The sequence below is a fragment of the Vanacampus margaritifer genome, chromosome 12 (assembly GCF_051991255.1).
Source record: "Vanacampus margaritifer isolate UIUO_Vmar chromosome 12, RoL_Vmar_1.0, whole genome shotgun sequence".
Lineage (NCBI taxonomy): Eukaryota > Metazoa > Chordata > Actinopteri > Syngnathiformes > Syngnathidae > Vanacampus > Vanacampus margaritifer.
Genome location: NC_135443.1, coordinates 4,217,610 through 4,236,752, shown reverse-complemented (window position 1 = coordinate 4,236,752; position 19,143 = coordinate 4,217,610). Strand labels below are relative to the sequence as shown.

At 42.1% G+C, this 19,143-nt stretch overlaps 1 protein-coding gene across 1 annotated transcript; it reads right to left on the bottom strand.

Moving 5' to 3' along the window:
* Positions 1–34: 34 nt before the first annotated feature.
* zranb1b (zinc finger, RAN-binding domain containing 1b) lies at positions 35–17,015 on the bottom strand. The gene is made up of 10 exons (XM_077581333.1): positions 16,685–17,015; positions 13,684–14,695; positions 10,168–10,355; positions 9,274–9,427; positions 7,862–7,933; positions 5,992–6,190; positions 5,279–5,399; positions 4,108–4,237; positions 2,378–2,607; positions 35–1,660 (listed from the first exon to the last, which is right to left on the bottom strand). The coding sequence occupies exons 2-10, from the start codon at positions 14,612–14,614 to the stop codon at positions 1,442–1,444; spliced, it is 2,244 nt and encodes a 747-aa protein (XP_077437459.1). The 5' UTR covers positions 14,615–14,695; positions 16,685–17,015; the 3' UTR covers positions 35–1,441.
* Positions 17,016–19,143: the final 2,128 nt, after the last annotated feature.

Genomic DNA, 19,143 nt, shown 5'->3' with positions numbered 1-19,143 from the left:
ACAGTGGGGAAAAAGTACTCAAAAAACAAACAAGTTAACAGTTGAAACATTGAAAAATGTTTTTATTTTTCTGGTAGTTGTTTTTTGCTCACTTGTTTTTTTTTTGTGTTACACTCTTGCATGTATTTACGGTGAATGAGGCATAAAAAAAAAAAATCCACAAACCATCTATTGCATTAATACCAAGCAACACACCACAGGTGGACGCTCCAAACCGAGGAGAAAAAAAAACAAAAAAAAGTGGAGAAAACCGTAACAAGTGAATTCCCCGTCTGCTTTGGTTTTGATGTCGTTGCCATGACGAGACGCTTGACCACATAAACGAGGTGAGTGAGGGTGACCCCGGCGAGGCTAAAGAGCTGAAGTAATGCGACGTGAAATGAAAAATGAGAAAAACAAGCACCAGATTGTAGACGTCCCCTTGAGGTACTACCGAAAAATTGAAACCGGTAAACTCGACGTCGTCGTGTCCCCCCCCAAAGAGAAGCAGAAAAATATACAGATTATGAGCTTCCAAATACAATCATAATAAATATATAGACTAAAAACAAAAGCAAACTTCTATAGTGAGTCCACTTAAAGGGAACATCTCCCTTTTTTTTTTTTTCTTTCCAAGAGCTTCCTTGACCTCATTTCAAGTGATCGAATTCGTGTAGAAATGTCAGAAATGTGCAGTGCTTCGTTAGAACTTCTAAACACGAGAATGGCTTTGTCCATTTTTTTTCTCCATATTTTCCAAAATCCAAATAGGAAATAATGTGCTTCTTTTTGTACTCAACGCATCAATGCTGGTAGAGTTCATATTCGAATATACACGTCGTCATCTTTTCAACATGCATCGTTATGAAAAGCCCTTTGAGCAGTCATTCCATATCCGGCTTCAATTCCAGCTACTAGTGGAATTTAAACTGGGGCTTATTTGATATTATATATAAACAAATGAATTCACCTAAAGGTTGTACTAGTGGGCCAAAAGTGGCACTAGTAGTGGATAAAACAATCATTCTTCTAGTGCGCTGAATTGTCTTACTAGTAAGAGCAAAGATCGTACTAGTAAATGGACCTTAAGCTAGATGCTCAAACGGCTTTGGGCCAAAAAGTGGTTCTGGAAGTAAGAAAAATGTGATGCTCAAACTTAAAAGTATAAAAAAAAAAAAAAAAAAAACATTACTAGTAAGACATAGTTCTACTAGCAATTTGGTAAATTGTTTTACGGGTGATGACAAAGAATGTCACTAGTGCAAGGATACGGGCTAAATGCTCACAGGGCTTTCCATCCATGCATTTCCATGTAAGAATTCCGCTTGTGTCGCCAACGTTGGAGAAACAAAAGAAAAAAGTGGATTGGAATTTGTAAACCGTTTTTTATTTCCCGCGCGAGTCACAGTTTGTCCCAAAGTCCCGAGCGAGCGAGCGAGCAAGCGAGCAGGCGGGCGTACGCTCACTCGTCGTCGTCGTCCTCATCCTCCTCGCCGTCGGAGAGCGCGGCGCAGGCCCGTATCTGCCGGTAGCCGTCCAGCCACTTCTCCACCATCTGCGTGACCAGCGGGTGGTTGCGTGGGCGCGAGCTCTTCTGAAGGGCCACCAGCACGCCGCCGTCCGTCACGCAGCAGTCCAGCCACGAGCGCAGCAGCTTCTCCTGCTGCTCCTCGTTGCCCATCTGACAGAACGGACGGCATCTTGTTGAGTTACGCGGCGCTAAGCGGCGCTAGGCTAATTGTGGTTTCGACTTTCGGAGCGGGCCGGGGAAAATGTTGACATCGTAACATGACTTGCTAATATTCAATAGCTACTTTACATACTATTATTTTTTATTTAAAATAAATTATTTTTTTTATGACGATATATTTAAATTAATTTAGACATTTTTATTTACTTTTTTTTTTTTATGAAAAACAAGTAGAAATTGTGTGTTAATGCTGAAAATGGAACGACAGTATATGCACCGTATGTTTTAAATTTCAAATGGGAACGATAATGTGAATGTTTTGAGAATGCATAAGGATTTTTTTTTTTTGTGGTAATTTAAATAGTTGAAAATTTGCAATTTTTTGTCAATGCAATTTTAGGCCATTGGAAAATTGTTTCCAAGCTGAACTGAATGAGCGGAATGTTTTGAATTTATAATGGAAACAATGTGAATCTGTTATGTTAAATTTCCCCATTGGGAATGAATGGGTAATTTTTGGTTGAAAAAGTTACATTTTGGGAAAACTAAAAAATTTTGGAGTTAGAAAAATAATAGCCAGCAAGGTGTGAAATTTCGGAACATGTTGAAATTGGAATGATGCGAATCAGATGAATCACGTGGAAGTAGATGCATGTCAAAAATAACGCCAATAATGTTTTCAGCATTCCCACCATGAAAACAACTTACTTCCTGCGCGGAGAGGAAGTGGATGTGCAGCAGCTTGCGGTCGCTGTCGACGAGCGGCAGGAAGGTGACGGTGACGTCGTCGTCCGTGTTGAGGTTGGCGCCGGCGCCGCGATTGTCAAAGCCGTCGTTCTCCATGGCCACCAGGGCCGAGAAGTGGCCGCGCGTGTAGCCCAGCGCGATGGGGCTCTTCCAGCAGAAGCTCTGCTCCCACAGCAGAGGCAAGTAAACGCCTGGCAACAGACACGGGTCACGCGCGCCATCAGCAACATGCGTGAACAGGTTCGCACGGAAAGTGGCTCGACATGTCCAACGGGGTTTTCTGCGTCCAACTGAAGTGAAATCCGGATCGGATTTGGCTTTGACATTAACAATTCTCAACATGCAAATATTTCACCATATAAGGTAACTTATTTATTTTATTAGTATTTAATGAATTATTCACTTTTTTTTTTAGCATTCAAGTCATATTTTTCCATTTTTATTCATTTTGCCCTTTTACTATTTCACTTTATTCTTTTGAAGTAATTTTAAAGATTACAATTGTTTTCAAATTTATTATTTCCAATTTATTAAAGGGCAATTCCCTATTTTTCTCATTTTACTTTAATATTTTAAAGTTAATTTCTTTCTAAAAAGAACATGTTTTAAAAAGTCCCACTTTTTTTTTTTTTACTTTTTCAATTATAATTTTTTTTTTAACATATATCCCATTACAAATAATTCCCATCATTATAACTTTTCTATTTATTATCTATTCTATCTATATTTACTTATTGTTTGCCCATTTTCATTATTTTACTATTTCTATAATTTATTATTAGCAACTATCAAGCACTTAACTGCTTCATTTTTTCTTATTTTACTCACAGATAATTGAAATGTTTATTAAAACTATTTTCTAATTTCTTAAATTGTGACTTGAATTTATTTTGTAATTGTAATTGGATTAATTATAATTATAAAACGCTTTATTTGTTTTTAATTAAAGAAACAATATAAAAAAAAAACATATTTGTTTGGATTATTTTATATTATATTTTAATTGTATTTTGGGGGGTAATATTTTTCCGATTTTGGATGAATATAAAAAAAACTTGACCCAATGACTACACAACCTCCCTGGTGGAGGTAATTAATTCCCGATTTAGTCAAGAATGATCTGTTTATGGATAAAAGCATTGAGACATATCTTCCATTCTATAATACCACACACAAAATCTCTTCTTCGCCGTACACATCCCGTATGTGTCCCAATACTTTTGTCCATGAAGCCAACTGGCAGCGGTGACACCTTAGCAAGTGAACTGCATGGAAGCAAAAGCGCAGAGCTTTCACCGGCGTCGCCTGCTCCGTCACTTCAAAGACGTGAAGACGCTCAACACGTCTTCGCAAAAACAACAAAAAAAACCAACTGCAAAGACTGTTTGGGTGTGTGCGTCATTCATCTCAATATTTCCTCACAGAAGCCTTTTCATCGTGTTGTTTATGTTCGCAGCTGGCGAAAAACGCTTGCGTGTGGTGAGGAGCGCATGCCGGCGATGAGGCACTCACAAAAGAAGCCTCCGGCAATGTGCACGTTCGGGATTTTTTTTTATAACGCTCTGAAATAATGATAAATAAATGAGTCTTAATGCCTGTGATGGGAATTAAAAATGTAAACAAATGGATTTAATAAATAATTTAAATAATAGATTTTTTTTTTTTTTTTTTAAAGAATGACGGCTGCTCACCTTGAAAGCGAGTGAACCCAAGCGTTTCCCCACGGAAACTTTTGTAGTATTTGACTCCGTAGACGATGATGGGCCTCCGAAGTATGTGTGCAAGAACGAAAATGTGGGTCTGCTCCAAGCTGGATCCCGGCTGGGGTGGGAAAGACAACGCAAAGAAGCAGAGTTGCTTACAGACAACAACTCAAGACAGCCAAACGCTAACCAACTTGTGCAGATTCGCTGGCGAAGGCATTAGAGGTGGCAAATCCAGGTCCAGAAAGTAAAAACCCTGTCACAGTTTGGCTTTAGGCCCTGATGCTAGCTAGCTATCTAGCGAGCTCCCTAGCAGGTAAATGAGCACCATGGGAGCTAGCTAAGGACCTAGCTAGCAAGCATCTGAATGTAAAAACCCTGCCACAGTTTGGCTTTAGCCCCTTATGCTAGCTAGCTGGCCATTGATGCTACCTAGCTAAATCCCTAGCAGGTAAACAAATACCATGGCAGCTAGCTAGCAAGCTAGCACCTGGTGCTAGCTAGGACCTGAATGTAAAAACCTTGCCACATTTTGGTTTTAGCCCCTTATGCTAACTAGCGAGCCATTGATGCTAGCTAGCACCTGAAAGTAAAAACCCTAGCAGGTAAAAGAGCACCATGGGAGCTAGCTAGGGAACTAGCTAGCTAGCACCTGAAAGTAAAAACCCTGACAGTTTGGCTTTAGCTCCTGATGCTAGCTAGCTAGCCATTAATGTTACCTAGCTAACTCCCTAGCAGGTAAGCAAATACCACGGCAGCTCGCTAGCTAGCTCGCATCTGGTGCTAGCTAGGACCTGAATGTAAAAACCTTGCCACATTTTGGTTTTAGCCCCTTATGCTAACTAGCGAGCCATTGATGCTAGCTAGCACCTGAAAGTAAAAACCCTAGCAGGTAAAAGAGCACCATGGGAGCTAGCTAGGGAACTAGCTAGCACCTGAAAGTAAAAACCCTGACAGTTTGGCTTTAGCTCCTGATGCTAGCTAGCTAGCCATTGATGTTACCTAGCTAACTCCCTAGCAGGTAAGCAAATACCACGGCAGCTAGCTAGCTAGCTCGCACCTGGGGCTAAAGCCAAACTGTAACAGGGTTTTTACTTTCTGGACCTGGATTTGCCACCTGAGGAAGGCATCAGCAGATGTCCTGGTTCTCGGCTCGTACCTGACTAGCCAGCGAGAGGATGAAGGCCCAGTCTTCCTGCCACTGCTCCTCCCGCAAGGAAAAGTGCAGGCCGAAACTTTGCGAATACCACGACTCCCACTCCTTCCAACGCGTGTAGAACCTGCGACAACAAAACACACTTTCATCACGGTAAGAATATTTGGGATTTTTCCGTAGTTTGTTTTTAATTTTATTTGACTTTTGTTTTTTGAATTCAGTTAGTTTTAATGAGTTTTATAGTCGGTTTGTGAGTTTATTCATTGGCAACACATCCACAAAATGTAATTGTGGTGGTAATAAAACAACAACACATGATGACTTGAAGCTCATCAGTCTTCTATAATTGTTTGTGCACGCTTTCCATTTGGATCGATGTTCCAGTCAGCAGGGTGTCGCGTTGCACATTTTTCAAAGTCAAGCTTTGTGTTGAAGTGTAAAACACAAGCAATGCGAGGGGGCCGCATGTCACGTTTCAGCTGCTGCCGTCCTTGAAGGCATGACCAACTGGAGGGGGGGGTTGGTGGGGGCGGGGCCTTCACATATAGACTACTTTACAGCACTTAGATAGTAGATGTTTAGCTTAGCATTTAGCCACACACAGCACATTCAAAGTCCCACCGACCACGGCTTAGCAGAAACGACTTTTGATTTCAATATTAAAAATGCGGCGCCATTCATTGGCAAACTGCTGTTTTGTGTTTTTAGCTCCTCACCAGTGCGAGCAGTCGTGCAGGCTGTCGTGGAGCGTCTTGCGCAGGACCGAGTCCTTGTCGTAGATGCCCCACGTGGCCTGCAGCACCGAGTCCAGCAGGCAATCCCCGGCCGTGCGGTTCCACAAGGCGTACAGTCGACTGTCAAGACGGGTCCCCAGTTCCAGCGACCAGTTGATGATGGGAGACTCCTCCTCCAGCTCTGGAGATCGCCGTGGGTAACAATTGATATTAGCTCATTGACTCGCAGCCATTTTCACTGAAGCAACCCCCTTCGCTCCTGGCTGTTTTACTGATTTGGCAAGGCCCACAGAATATTGTGTTCTATTGCTATAAAAATATGGAACCTACCAAAAGAAAGGTTAGAGTCTCTTCTTTCATAAAGAAAAAAATATATATATTTGTATCTGTTTCGCAGCAATTAGCATTAGAATATAGCTAAGTTTCATTATTAATGACAAATCTTGTATACTCTGCTGCCACCTGCTGGCCGTTTTTGTAATAACTACCATTGCTTCAACCGTTCTCTTCAGTTCAGAGGCTGCATCAAAGCCTTCTGTATGCTCTAAAAAAAAAAAAAAACATAATACGTATAAATATGTCTTTGGGACACTAGTAATATTTAAAATAGAACATATTTATACGTTTTTGGGAGCAAATGAGTTCATATAACTGCTGCGGGATCGATTGATTTGGCCACATACAAAACAAAATATAAACTGGGGCAAGCAAGTGATGAGTTTGAACCAGACCTCTTTTTTTTAAACCTTTTTTTTATTATTTAATTGATTTTTCTTATTTTTTTAAATGGGTCAGAATTCATACACATTATATCTCTTCGTGTATTATTTATTGTATTGCTTAGTTTTACATTTTTTGTGAATATTTCTTTCATAGCTTTTCCTTTTCAACATATTTGTTCTCCAGCATTTTTAAATAGTCGTTTTATTTGTTCAGTTTTGAAAATATTTTTTCTTTTATTATTCTCCATGAATTTGTTTTTCCACATTTTATGTATTTTTCACATTTTTTTTTTTTTAATGTTGTATAATTATTTTTAATACTATTTGTTTGTTTGCATATTGCTTTATTATCTGTTTCTTTTCTTCTTGGCCAGGGTATGAATGAATCATTGTGATTTTATTACAGAAGTGCCCCTTTAAATAAAATAAAAAAATTAAAAAAAAGACTCCAGTTATAAATATGACAGCGGAAATAAGATGATACTTGGTACAGGGCGGAACAAACGTGATGTGTTGGGAAGCCCCAAAAGTGTCAACGTGCTCCTTTTGTAGCAAGCACAGCAGGCCAAATGTATTTCATAGCCGACCTCCTGATAGGAAGCTGCATTTGGTGCATCAGAGTGAAACTTTCAGGGTGGGGGGGGGGGGGGGGGGGGGGGGTTGGTGCAGAAAGTCGTCGAGTGGTTTACTAGGCCACGTGATCAGATTTAAATCTTAATCTGTTCATCTTAAAAACAAAAAAAGGCACAGCGGTCTTTTTTTCCGCCAACATTTCTGTCAAAAGTGAAGCCCCAAATGCATCGGGTGACACAATTGTTATCTTTTATGTGTGCGCGTCTGCTAAAAGAAATGGACCCGTTTTTTGGGCCGTGTGTGGACTGGCGAAAAGTGTCTGGCAGGGGTGACCATCAAGGAGACAGAGCCCACTTTTGGCAAGGGAGGAAGTGCGAGTAATAAACCACTGCAAATACTTGGCGTGCTTCCCTTAGAGGATAAGTGTGTGTGTGTGGGGGGGGGCGAGGGGGGGGGGGGGACCACCGTCAACTTGGATCTGGTTTAACTCCCTCAAACAGCAATTTAGGCAAGCACTCACTGCTGTAATACTGCAATGTAATAAGAAAACAGTTTACCTTTTTGCACGTCTCGGTCCAAAACCTCGTCAAAGAGTTTTTCCTGAACGGCTGGAGGCAAATCCTCAATATCTGAAAGAGATACAGCAAAAGAAAAAAAAAAAGATCTTGTTTAACTATTTTATTTTTATATTCGATTTTTTAAACCATTTTTTTTTTCTTTAAATGGAAATCCAGTACTATAAAATGTATACTTGTATAATGATTGTATTACATCCAAAGTTATCACTACTCTATTAGGGCTGTGCAATTAATTGAAATTCAATTACAATTTCACTTATTACACTTCACGATTACAAAATCAGCATGATCGTAAAAAAAAAATATTAAAAAAATACGAATAGTAATTTTTGAGTTGTTTGAATTTATACATTTGCATCTTTTTTTTTTTTTAAATTTTAAATAACTAATTTAATAAATGTTTCATCCAAAAGGAACTTGCATAATTATAGTGTGTCAAAGAATTGTATTTGGTTTTTTTACATTTATACATTTTTTTGTTTTGTACCAAAAAATAAATGATCGTCTTACTGCACAGTGCACAAGCTGCACTCCAACTTCAAGGTTTTTGCTTGAATAAATAAATATTATAAATACATATATTATTATAAATGTGGTTTGTTCTAAAATGAACTTACTTAATTATAGTGTTTATTTTTTTTTTTTAAATTGGTCTAAATATTTTTAAATGCTTAAACATTTTCTTGTTTTGTACCCAAAAAATAAATAAGCGTTTGAATAACCGTGATTTCAATTATTGCCAAAATAATCGGGATTATTATTTTTTCCATAATCGAGCAGCTCTATATTTTTGCCCCAATTTTTTTTTTAAATGCATCTTCAACCATACCAATAAATGCTTTCTATTCCGTTTGATACTATTGTAGTCTAGCAATTATAGTATAAAATGTTGCTCCGATGACAACATTTCTCCAACATGACTGAAACGCTTCTGCTGAGGCCAGCCATCGTGTTTTTGTTGCGTCCACAATAACGGCGGCTGGCTTTCTGTCTGTCTGTGCTCGGGGGGGGGGCTCTTGTCAACACAGTGGCCAATTCTTCCGCTGGAAGACAAATGAACGCATTGACTGTGTGCGGCCCAAACAGTGCAACTCTCTGCTCGTGGCCGCGAGCCAAGGTCGCCATTGTCCCGCGCACACGGCACCGCCAATCCACGGCCCAGGCTGGCACACTCAACCAGACACGGAGTTGAAAAGAGACTTGATAGAAAGCCCCTAAATATAGATTTTTTTTTTTGGTGTTGTATGTTGTACAAGAACAATAATCCAGCAAGCCAGAGGTGAGCGGTGTCCTCTGGACAGCGTTCATAAACAGAAGGTACGGACAGGCACGTCAACAAGCAGCTCATTGCCCGTTAGCGCCCGTTAGCATGCGGTGACGGTGGCGCAGACCTGCAGGTAGCGTGAAGGTGACCAGGTCAGTCAGGAAGTAACAGGTGAAGTCGCCCTTGCGCTGGTGGAGGGAGGCGGCCACCTCGCGGCGGATCTGCTCCGTCAGCTCGGGGCACACCATCGCCGGGATGCACTTGGCGGCCTGTTGGGACACCTGCGGGGAGAGAAAGATTTTTCAGCAAGCTATTCAATACTTTTAAGTATTTTATTGATAAATTGACAGATAAAAATGGATATATTTTGTGCACTTGGGATGACCGTTCTAACATTCCTCTGTAGTATCCGTGCCTTTTGAGAGTGCACAACTTTAAAAGGCGGGGCCTAAACTGGTGAGTGACATGGGTGTCAATAAATGACACTGTACAGTTGGCTGGCTATGAACTAGCTAACCCGATCGGATTGAATTCAAGTGAATCACATCGAATCGAACTAAACTCTTGTGAATCGAAATTGAATCGATTGAGGAAATTAGAATCGATACCAAGCCCTAATAAAATGCGCAGTATAAATAAAGCTGCCTTGCTTTTAGGCAGTGGTAAACGACTGCAATTGAATGTTTCTTGCTAATGTGATTTATCTGAGCGAGGACACGGACAGGAAAGAATTTGGAAAATGTTCCGTTGTTGCGGCTGGCGGCTGGCGGCTTTCAAATATTTCCGCAGGCATGCTCCGACGTCGCACTCAGCATTCACTCGCTGACCCGCGCTGACAGCAAATTGGGCCAGTGAGCGAGAGCGCGGGAGGCGAGGTGCGGGCCGACAGATAATCTGGGATAACCGTGCCGTCACAAAGCAAGCTGCTCCGCGCGCCTCAGGCACGAACGCACAAAAGCCGCGGCGCGATTTCTCAGCGCGTGTGCGACACGCAACGGGTTCGGCTCCGTTCTGCGCTGACCTCGGTGAGCAGCACGGCCAGCATGTCCTGCCTCTGGAAGCGGATGGCGAGGTGCACCAGCGTGAAGCCCACGTCGAACGCCGACGGACGGTTGAGCAGGTGCACCTCGTCCGACGACAGCTGCCTGGCGATGTCGCCCCCTGACGTCTTGTAGGCCTCCACGGCCGCCAGGTCGCCTTCCACCACGCCTGTGTGGAAAGAAGAGAGGAAATTTAGATGGGGGGGTACGTTAGTCAATATGGAGGACCAAAAATGCTAAAATAAAAAATAAATTAAAGTGAAAATTAACACGGATCGGGGAAAAAATTAATATATATAAATATATGAATGATAGATAATAATAATAATAATAATAATAATAACAATGATAATAATAATAATCCAAAAATGAAATACAAAAAAATTAAATATAAATGGAAATAAAAACAACAAAATATATACATTAATTTTATAAAATTACAAATAAATACAAAAATAGAAAACGAGTTTCAAAATACAAAAATAAATATAAAAATAAATGCGCAAATAAATACAAAAATAAATATAGAAATAGAATTAAATGTCCAACAATAAATAAAAATGCTACAAAAATAAATATAAATGAAAAAAACAATAAATAAATAAATAAAAGTACAAATAAATACAAAAATAGAAAACGAGATTCAAAATATAAAAATAAATGTGCAAATAAATACAAAAATAAATAAATTAAATGTCAATCAAGAAATAAAAACGCTCTGGGATAACGGTGCCGTCACAAAGCAATCTGCATTATTTTCACTTTTATTTATTTATTTATTTTTGACATTTTTGGTTCTCTATAAGTCAATTCTCATTGTTGAAAAATAAATGAATTAGGGTTGAACAGTTTTTAAATTCAATTGAATTATTGTTGCAATAAACTTATGAGAAGCGTGTCATTTCAGAATGAAAAAATCAACTCTTAAGTGTAAATGATCTATACTCCATACATCTTGTATGCCGCATACAACAGTTACAGCATCCTTTTGACAGTACTGTGAACAAACACTGCAGCACTTTTTATGTGTTCTCATGTCAACACACAACATCACTTGTGCGTGAGTGCGAGGGGAGAGACGCGGAGTGGGCGAAAGGACTCGCCGTGCCATGTGGAGCCGGGCTAGCGTTGCGAGCGACAAGGAGACGAGCGGCAGCACAAAAGCAGCGCAGTGTGACAAGAGAGGATCACAAAACAGCACGGTGGCGTGGGCGTGACCGCGTGCCCGCCCTGCGCTCGCTCGCACATCCTGCAAGACAACACGCGTGGCACGTGCAGGAGGGAAGATCCAGCAATTTTACATCTGTGATTTACAATCTTGTCTGAGCATAGACATGATTCTGGTGGAAAAGAGATTATCTGCCAGGTTTACCATCACAAAAACTATAGTTGGGCTGCCACTAATGATTATTTTAATTAATCTTTAAAGGTCCAGAAAGTGAAAAACCCTGCCAGAGTTTGGCTTTAGCCCCAGGTGCTAGCTAGCTAGCTCCCTAGCTAGCTCCCATTGTGCTTGTTTACCTGCTAGGGAGCTAGCTAGCTAGCTAGCTACCATGATGCTTGTATACCTGCTAGGGATCTCGCTAGCTAGCACCTGGGGCTAAAGCCAAACTCTGGCAGGGTTTTGACTTTCTGGACCTGATTTGGACAATTTGAAGGTACACAAGGTTTCAAAACAATTAATCAAAAATCGTCGTTGATTCATTTGATAACTATAATGACATTATTTTATAGTAAGTGCAGAAAATGTATAAAATGCAGAAAATGCAAACAAATGAATTTGAATGCATGCTTTGATTTAATGTTTTAATGCTTTATTTCTTTTTTAAAGTAAAACAATAATACTAAATTATTAGCAAAGATTTCAAAGTGCCAGGCAGTATAAAGCGCACTTTATCATGGCACAGTGAATTGCGGATGGCGTGTTTTGTCACGCGATGAGTGATGTCAAGTCGCTGTCAGGTGGTCAATAATGCAGGCTGAAAGTCATGAGTGTTGCTCAAGACGTATATATTTCTGACCGCGGCTCTTCTTGTCACTCTATTTTTAAAGCGACAGGTCCCTTTGGAAGCCGGTTGTGCGCACGCACGCACATCGTGCATGTGTCACGCTTAACCTCCCTAGCAACAGAGAACAAATTCATGTGACGGATTGTCTGCAGCGCAATTGGGCTGCGTGTGACCCTCTTTACAAGTTGACGTCCCCTTGGCCTGAAAGCGTCCATCATCTCTACCGATGGACGTTCAACGGAACATGACGGAGAATTTCACGAGCGCTGCACTAGCGGCATGAGAGAGAAAGGGGGGGGAAAAAATGGTTTTCCTTCAAATGTTCATCCGCCCACTTCCCACTCGGCAGTCGACAGTGTGGGTGGCCGGACACTCGCTGCTTGTGCAGTTCAGTTTCACTCGCTGGCTGACAGCACGCACGGCGCCGTGTTAACTTACTTATCAGTTATCACTATACAAAAAGACAAATGATCAAATCGGGACGGAGCTACGTAAACCAGCTTGCTGCGAGGAGAATAAATGTATGACGTTTCTGAACATGTATTTGACTTTTTCACTAAACAAAAGGCAAAATAAGGTAAACCAGTCATACACCGACTTATTCTAACTTCAATACTTTACTTTTTAAAAGTGAAAGTCAATCTTAAACATTTCTTGACAATAATATGTTAAATACGAGTTATGAATGTGATTTATGAAGCAAAATACAGCTGTTTTTATCCATCTCAGGGGGCGGCCATTTTGCCACTTGCTGTTGACTGAAGATGACATCACAGTTAGTTGCTCGGGGCTCAGGTAACGACCAATCACAGCTCACTTGTTTTCTGAAGCTGAGCTGTGGTTGGTTGTTACCTGAGACTTGTGATGTCATTTTTACTCAAGAGAAAATGGCAACATTTTGGCTGGTTAACTCATTTGCTGCCAAAAACGTATAAATATGTTCTATTTTAAATATTACCATGGTTCTAAAAATTGATTATGTTTTTTATGTTTTTTTTTATGCTAGAGCACAGAGAAGTCTTTGAACTGAACTGAAGAGAATGCTTGAAGCAATGGTAGTCATTACAAAAACGGCCAGCAGGCGGCAGCAGAGTATAAGAGTATAAGAGATCAACCAGGGCCATGTTGCAACAAGCTGTTTTCCCCACTGTTTTAGAGACAGACTTGTGAATAATGATAACATAGGTGATGTCATCTTCAGTCAACAGCAAATAGATTTTTTTTTTTAAAGGTATTAATTGCACATGAAAAATAATGAAATTATCACATTAATTACAGACAAAATATGATCTTCTTACTGTTGAAAATGGCTCAATGAGTCAAGCATCCCTTTAACGCAATATTAACCAAAATGCCATATTTAGACTTGTGGGACTGCAAAGAGCATCTTATAGTCAGGAAAAAACTTTCGGTTGACTTCCCCTTTGGATTGAAAGATTGAAATAAATTGAGATCTATTGAGATCCCCTGTAAATACTTGAAACTCACCAACACAGGCGTTGAGGAAGAGCCAATCCGTCCTCCTCATTCTGTTCTTAATCTGCTTCATCTTTTTGAAATCCACCTCCAGTTCCTCTTTACTCCCAACGCCGGCCCCCGACGCCACCTCGATCCTCTGAAAGTCCATGTTGACCTCCGACTCGCGTTTGGAGGAAGGCGGCGACCTCCTCTGGCTGGTGCTGCAGCCCCCGACCAAACCCGCCACGCCGCCGACCCCCAGGCCGCCCGCCACGCCGCCCGCCACGCCCCGCCTGTTGCCCCTGTCGGCGTCGATAAACTTGGACGACGGCTGCTGCCGCTCGGGCTCCGACGCCAGTTCGATGGGTTCGGCCAGCAGGCCGTGAGTGGGCCGCGGGTGGTCGCACACGACGCACTTGGGCGCCTTTGACCAGTTCTCATAAGTGCAGGCGGTGCAAGTCCAGTGCTGTGCGTGTGTGTTGAGCCGATTGCGGTCATTGTATTCCTCGCAGGGGTCGGTGGCGGTGGACGAGGGCGCGGGGCGGCACCCGGAGCCCGAGGTCTGGGGCGACTCTGTGGGGCTGCGCGGCTGTCCTTGGCGGCTGGCGTGCTGTTGCGCGTGTTGCCTGTGACACAGGCACTGAGTGCAGCGGATGGCGCGGGGCCAGTTCAGGTAGGTGCACATGTGACAGGACCACTTGCTACTGGTCTCGGTGGTGTCGGCCGCACGGACGCGGGGGCGCGCGCTGGAGTCGGGGCAGATGAGCAGAGAGGAGCTCCCCTGGGTGGGGCTGTCTCTGAGGCCGGCCGGGTCCAAGGCCGGCGCGCTCTTGAAGGGCTCCTCGGTGATGATGGCGCCGGCGCTGGGCCGCTGCGCGCGGCACATGGTGCACTTGATGGCTGACGGCCAGTTCTCGTAGGTGCAGTATTCACAGGCCCACTTGGCGACCAGCTCGGTCATCGTCGCGTCCGCGCCGAGGAGGCTCGCTGCCGTTCGGTGGCGTTCTCAGCTTGGCAGGTCCACTCTGAAGGAAACTGTGCACTGCAAACAAAGACGCATGGAATAAACCACTAGGAACTGACAATACCAGTATTCACTCTTTGAGTATTTGAGTACCCAAACCTCTAGTACCGGTACTTTTCATGAATAAAATTTCAGTTAAAACGATGCCAAAAATAATGTGAAACAAAGACTTTTCTTCTGATGCAGATGATGATTCGTTGATGTGTCACACTTCTGCAGTATAGCGCCAACTACTGCCGAGGAGGACTCACTCAAGGTCAGATTATTTATTGGCAACCTCCATGAGAATCCAATACTTTAAAATAAGACTTGTACCGATCCGATAGCGATATTGATACTTGCCAATCTCTACATTTCACTTTTGCATATCCATTCATTTATGTCCAACAGCATTTTTTTCCTAATTAGGGCTGAGCCTTTCATAGGTGAATTTGGGCAAAAGGACCCTAGATTGGTCACCTAAAATGACAGACAATCATTCACCCCCGTTCATACTATCACGACTGAGTGGAAACAAAATCCGCAAAGTCAAGCAAGCTCACTATGAGCAATTCAATTCCTTGAATAGCAAATCAAGCATTGCTAACGTAAAAAGTATGTGGCTGAAAGATAGCTACTAAGATTTGCAGTTACATGTGCATCAAAAGGTGAGTAGTTTTATCATGGGGACGGTTAGTATACCATTTGCAGTGGGGATAATCTATATCAACCAGATTATCACATGTTAATCAAGGGGTAAGTCGTTTCAGTGTCTGTGTCAGGGCACATCCGGGAGGGGGCCTAAAGTCAGCGCGAGGGGCCTCTTTCTGCTGCTCAGTAAAGACGCACAACACTAAGCGGTAAAAACATGTACGTCAAGGATAAATGAAACGCATGGTATATCTTTACAGTTTTGTTTTGATTATTTTTATCTTTATCTCAGTCTTAATTAGATAAGACATATATACTAAAACAATATACTAATTTTGGCATAAAAAGGCTACATTGGGCATTGTGCAGGGAATTTACAGTAACTCGTGTATTATTTACTTTATCGTAGATGTATTTCTTAATGTCCCATCAGAATGGTAAACTTATTGTCAGTTCTATGTTGAGTGAGTGTATAATGTGCAATGGAGATCTTCTATAATCTGCTCCACAGAGTACCGGCATCGCTTGTTAATCTCTACTAATGCACATCTGCACAATACAAAAAAAAAAAAAAAAAAGAGTGCCTGGTGCACATTGGATTTACTAGCACATAGTTGGTCTTTCTGTGGAAGTATTTGATGCCGCACAACACAGCAATGCTCAATGACAATTCAGGATGGAAACCCAACACCGACCATTAACACATACAGTAAAAGTTAATTTATAGACAGAGGGCAAGAGTGGCCTACAGTACCATGGAGGAGGCTGGTAACAAGAGACGGGGGGCGAATGAAAGCAGACACCCAGCAGGGAAGACGCGTGACCGCCTAGACACTTAACCCACGCATTGAAATTTAATTTAGCGCAAAGCCTATTAAAGACACATTTAAAAAAAGGGGGTGAATAATCCACAGCGCATGCGCGTTGCTTACATTCAGGATGGGATGTTTGTTTACACGGTGAGAAATTCATCACATGAGCGCGACAAAACACACCGCAGGCGCCTTGTTTGGCTGTTGTTTATGTTTTTGTTTTGTTTTTAAACAGCCCACAACAACCTGACTCGCCCCACTTTTTTCCAAAGGTACGACGTTCTTGTTTGACAGGTTCACAGGTGACGCGCTAATCGTTTCGTGCTCAAATCCAGCTACGAAAAGCGCTTTGATGTCAGCCAACGCGTCAACAACTTTCCCGAACGATGGAATCATCGCGAGATTTGTCACTTTGCGTTACAAACTCGACGAGATTTGACAGCCTGCCAGATAAGTAATTACAGAGAAAGCTAGCCGCCCGCGCGCTGCTAACGCCAATGGATTATGTTTTGTTGCGCTTCGAACGTGGAAGCCGTTGAGTAGAACACAACGAGAAGCCCCTTACCTCGTTTCGGTCGCCGTGGAGATCCCACTCCCTGCCGAAGCCACTCGGGCTTCTCTCACGTAGCCGACACTAGCCGCATATTGACTTGGCTGGATGGCGGAGGTCCATATAAGACACAGGGCGAGAGCCTCCACCCACTCTCTCGAGCCCCGTCCCTCCTCGGTTATCCGCGTTGGACTCTTCAAATCATATTTATCCCTTTCCGCCGAGGAGATGGGCTTTTAATGGCGGCACAGAGGGGGGAGGAAGCGAGCGAGGCAAGGGCTAAAAACACACTGGCGAGAGAAGTATGGAAGCCCTCTCTGGGCCGTGTTACACAGTGGGGAGGCAGGACCAGGGATTTACTACCTGAATCTGCCGCGCGCTGTGATTGGCCGATTTCCGTGCATCCTCTCGCGTTGGCCAATCAAAATTGATGTACCTCATTGTTCATGTTAAAGGCATACGTCAGAGCAAAACAGAACACTCCAATGTCATCCGGAATATCATCAGCAGTCGCGAAATGATTATTTTTTTCACCCCGATCGGCGGACTAGTTTATATAACAGCAAAATCATATATATATATGTATATATATATTTTTTTTTTAATCACATGCTTGGTTATTTGTGTGTATATATTTTGTTGTTGCGGGAAAAGCAATTAACCACGTGGTATCGGCTCCAAAGGGATGATGTCATCGTGAAAATACTGCAAGCAGCCTGCAGTAATGTATGACAGCTTCAATGTCAGACCGACGCCAAAACACTGGGCTGAGATGAAATGTTTGATCAAATGTTATGATTATCAATTGCATATATGGATGCATACGGCATATACGTATGGCGATGCATATGGATGAATACTTTTTTGCAGGTTTTTTTTGGGATGCAAAAAAAAATGCAATCACACAAATTTGTTGCATTTAAACGTATTACACATATCAAACTATATATGTCTCACTATATTAACCCTTAATCATTACATCACGCATGGAGCATTGTTAGGAAATCACAATGTCCCATCACTGGTGAGCTATTTTTAGAACAGGCCCACAAGGACAACCCACATGCACCATGCCCCAGGATTTTTATAGTGCAAAATAATCATTAAAATCTCCACAAATACGTTGCATTAAGAAACATTGGAGAAAACAGACACGTCATCGCACTTACACACATCTCTCTTTATTAACCCCTCTCATGTAAGATCATACTGTGCTCATTCAATCACACCTTTTGTCTTCTTCCAAGTGCACAAATCCGATAAAAGCCTAAAGAGTCCCTCAGCATTGTGCTTCAGGGAGGAGGTGTAACGGTGTCCCATTCAACGTAGGAAGGGTACAGGGAGGGAGTATTACCCCATTTAGTTATGAGTACATGAGTGTCTATTTGTATAGTGTTACATCTTTAAACAAAAAAAGAAAAGAAACTAAACCTGAGACCTGCTGTTTTTGTTTTTTTTTATCAAGTCGAGGGTAGCAAAGATACAATACAGTGGAACCCCCACAGCTGAACATTACAAGTAGCTTGTCAGCCATCCAGGTCACGACTCAATCGAAGTTATACTTTTCCGAAAATGCTCCCAAAAAATGACATAAAAGACCATTAAGAGAATTAGGCTAAAAAATTTAAAGTTTAACCAAGTTCAAAACACCCAGCATGGGTGACATGACGTAAGACTTCAGTTCGGTGAGCATCTAAAACACCCTGACTGCTTAGTTAATTTAGAAGCAGTACAATTAAATATCAATTAGATACAAAACTGCTAATAGCACATAGCTAAAAGCAAAGTAGCTAACAACTAGCATGCAAACAGATTTGTAGCACTTAGTTTTATTGCACAATGGTTTTTAACTTTCATGGCAGTTAAGAGGGCCAGGGTTTATCATGGCGGCGGTTTGCAAATTCTTATTTGGCTGACATCCAGTCCCGGGCGTAGGCTGCCTCTCGCCCAAATTCATTTGGGATAGCCTCCAGCACACTTGTCTCTCTAATGAGGACAAACACCATAGAAAATGGATATTTAGCGGGGGGGGGGGGGGGGGGGGGGGGTGATGTTGAAATGAGAACAACTTGGAAGTCAACCAGCATCCAGAAGATATTGTGTAACTTGAGCGGTTCCACTGTCGGTGATATGACGCCCAGCAATTACCGTAAGGGCTTTTTTAGAGTATGATTACCAAACTCCTGCTTTTAACTCTAAAATGACTGCAAAATGCTACTCCCCCCCAACCCCTTCACTACTGTACATTCAATACTTAATTTAATCCTATGCTCCAGTTCTGCAGGGAAAAGCGTACAACAAATGTCACGTTTTTGTACGTCATGACATTGCGATTTTGAAGTCACATTTAAACAGTGCCAGTTCCTGATCAGTGATGCATAAGAGACAGAGAGAGAGAAAAAAATGGCGTACGAATGGCTTTGTGTAGCTAAAAGCTGGTTCTCCAAGCAAAATACGGCAGTTCCAAATCGAGT

What these genes read in the sequence shown, in the direction of transcription:
- zranb1b (XM_077581333.1), bottom strand. Translation starts at nt 14,614, where the DNA reads ATGACCGAGCTGGTCGCCAAGTGGGCCTGTGAATACTGCACCTACGAG. An exon ending in GGACCGAGACGTGCAAAAAG is followed by an intron (nt 6,191 to 7,861) that starts GTAAACTGTTTT and finishes GGCGATCTCCAG; the next exon opens with AGCTGGAGGAGGAGTCTCCC. An exon ending in CTGCACGACTGCTCGCACTG is followed by an intron (nt 5,400 to 5,991) that starts GTGAGGAGCTAA and finishes TTGTTGTCGCAG; the next exon opens with GTTCTACACGCGTTGGAAGG.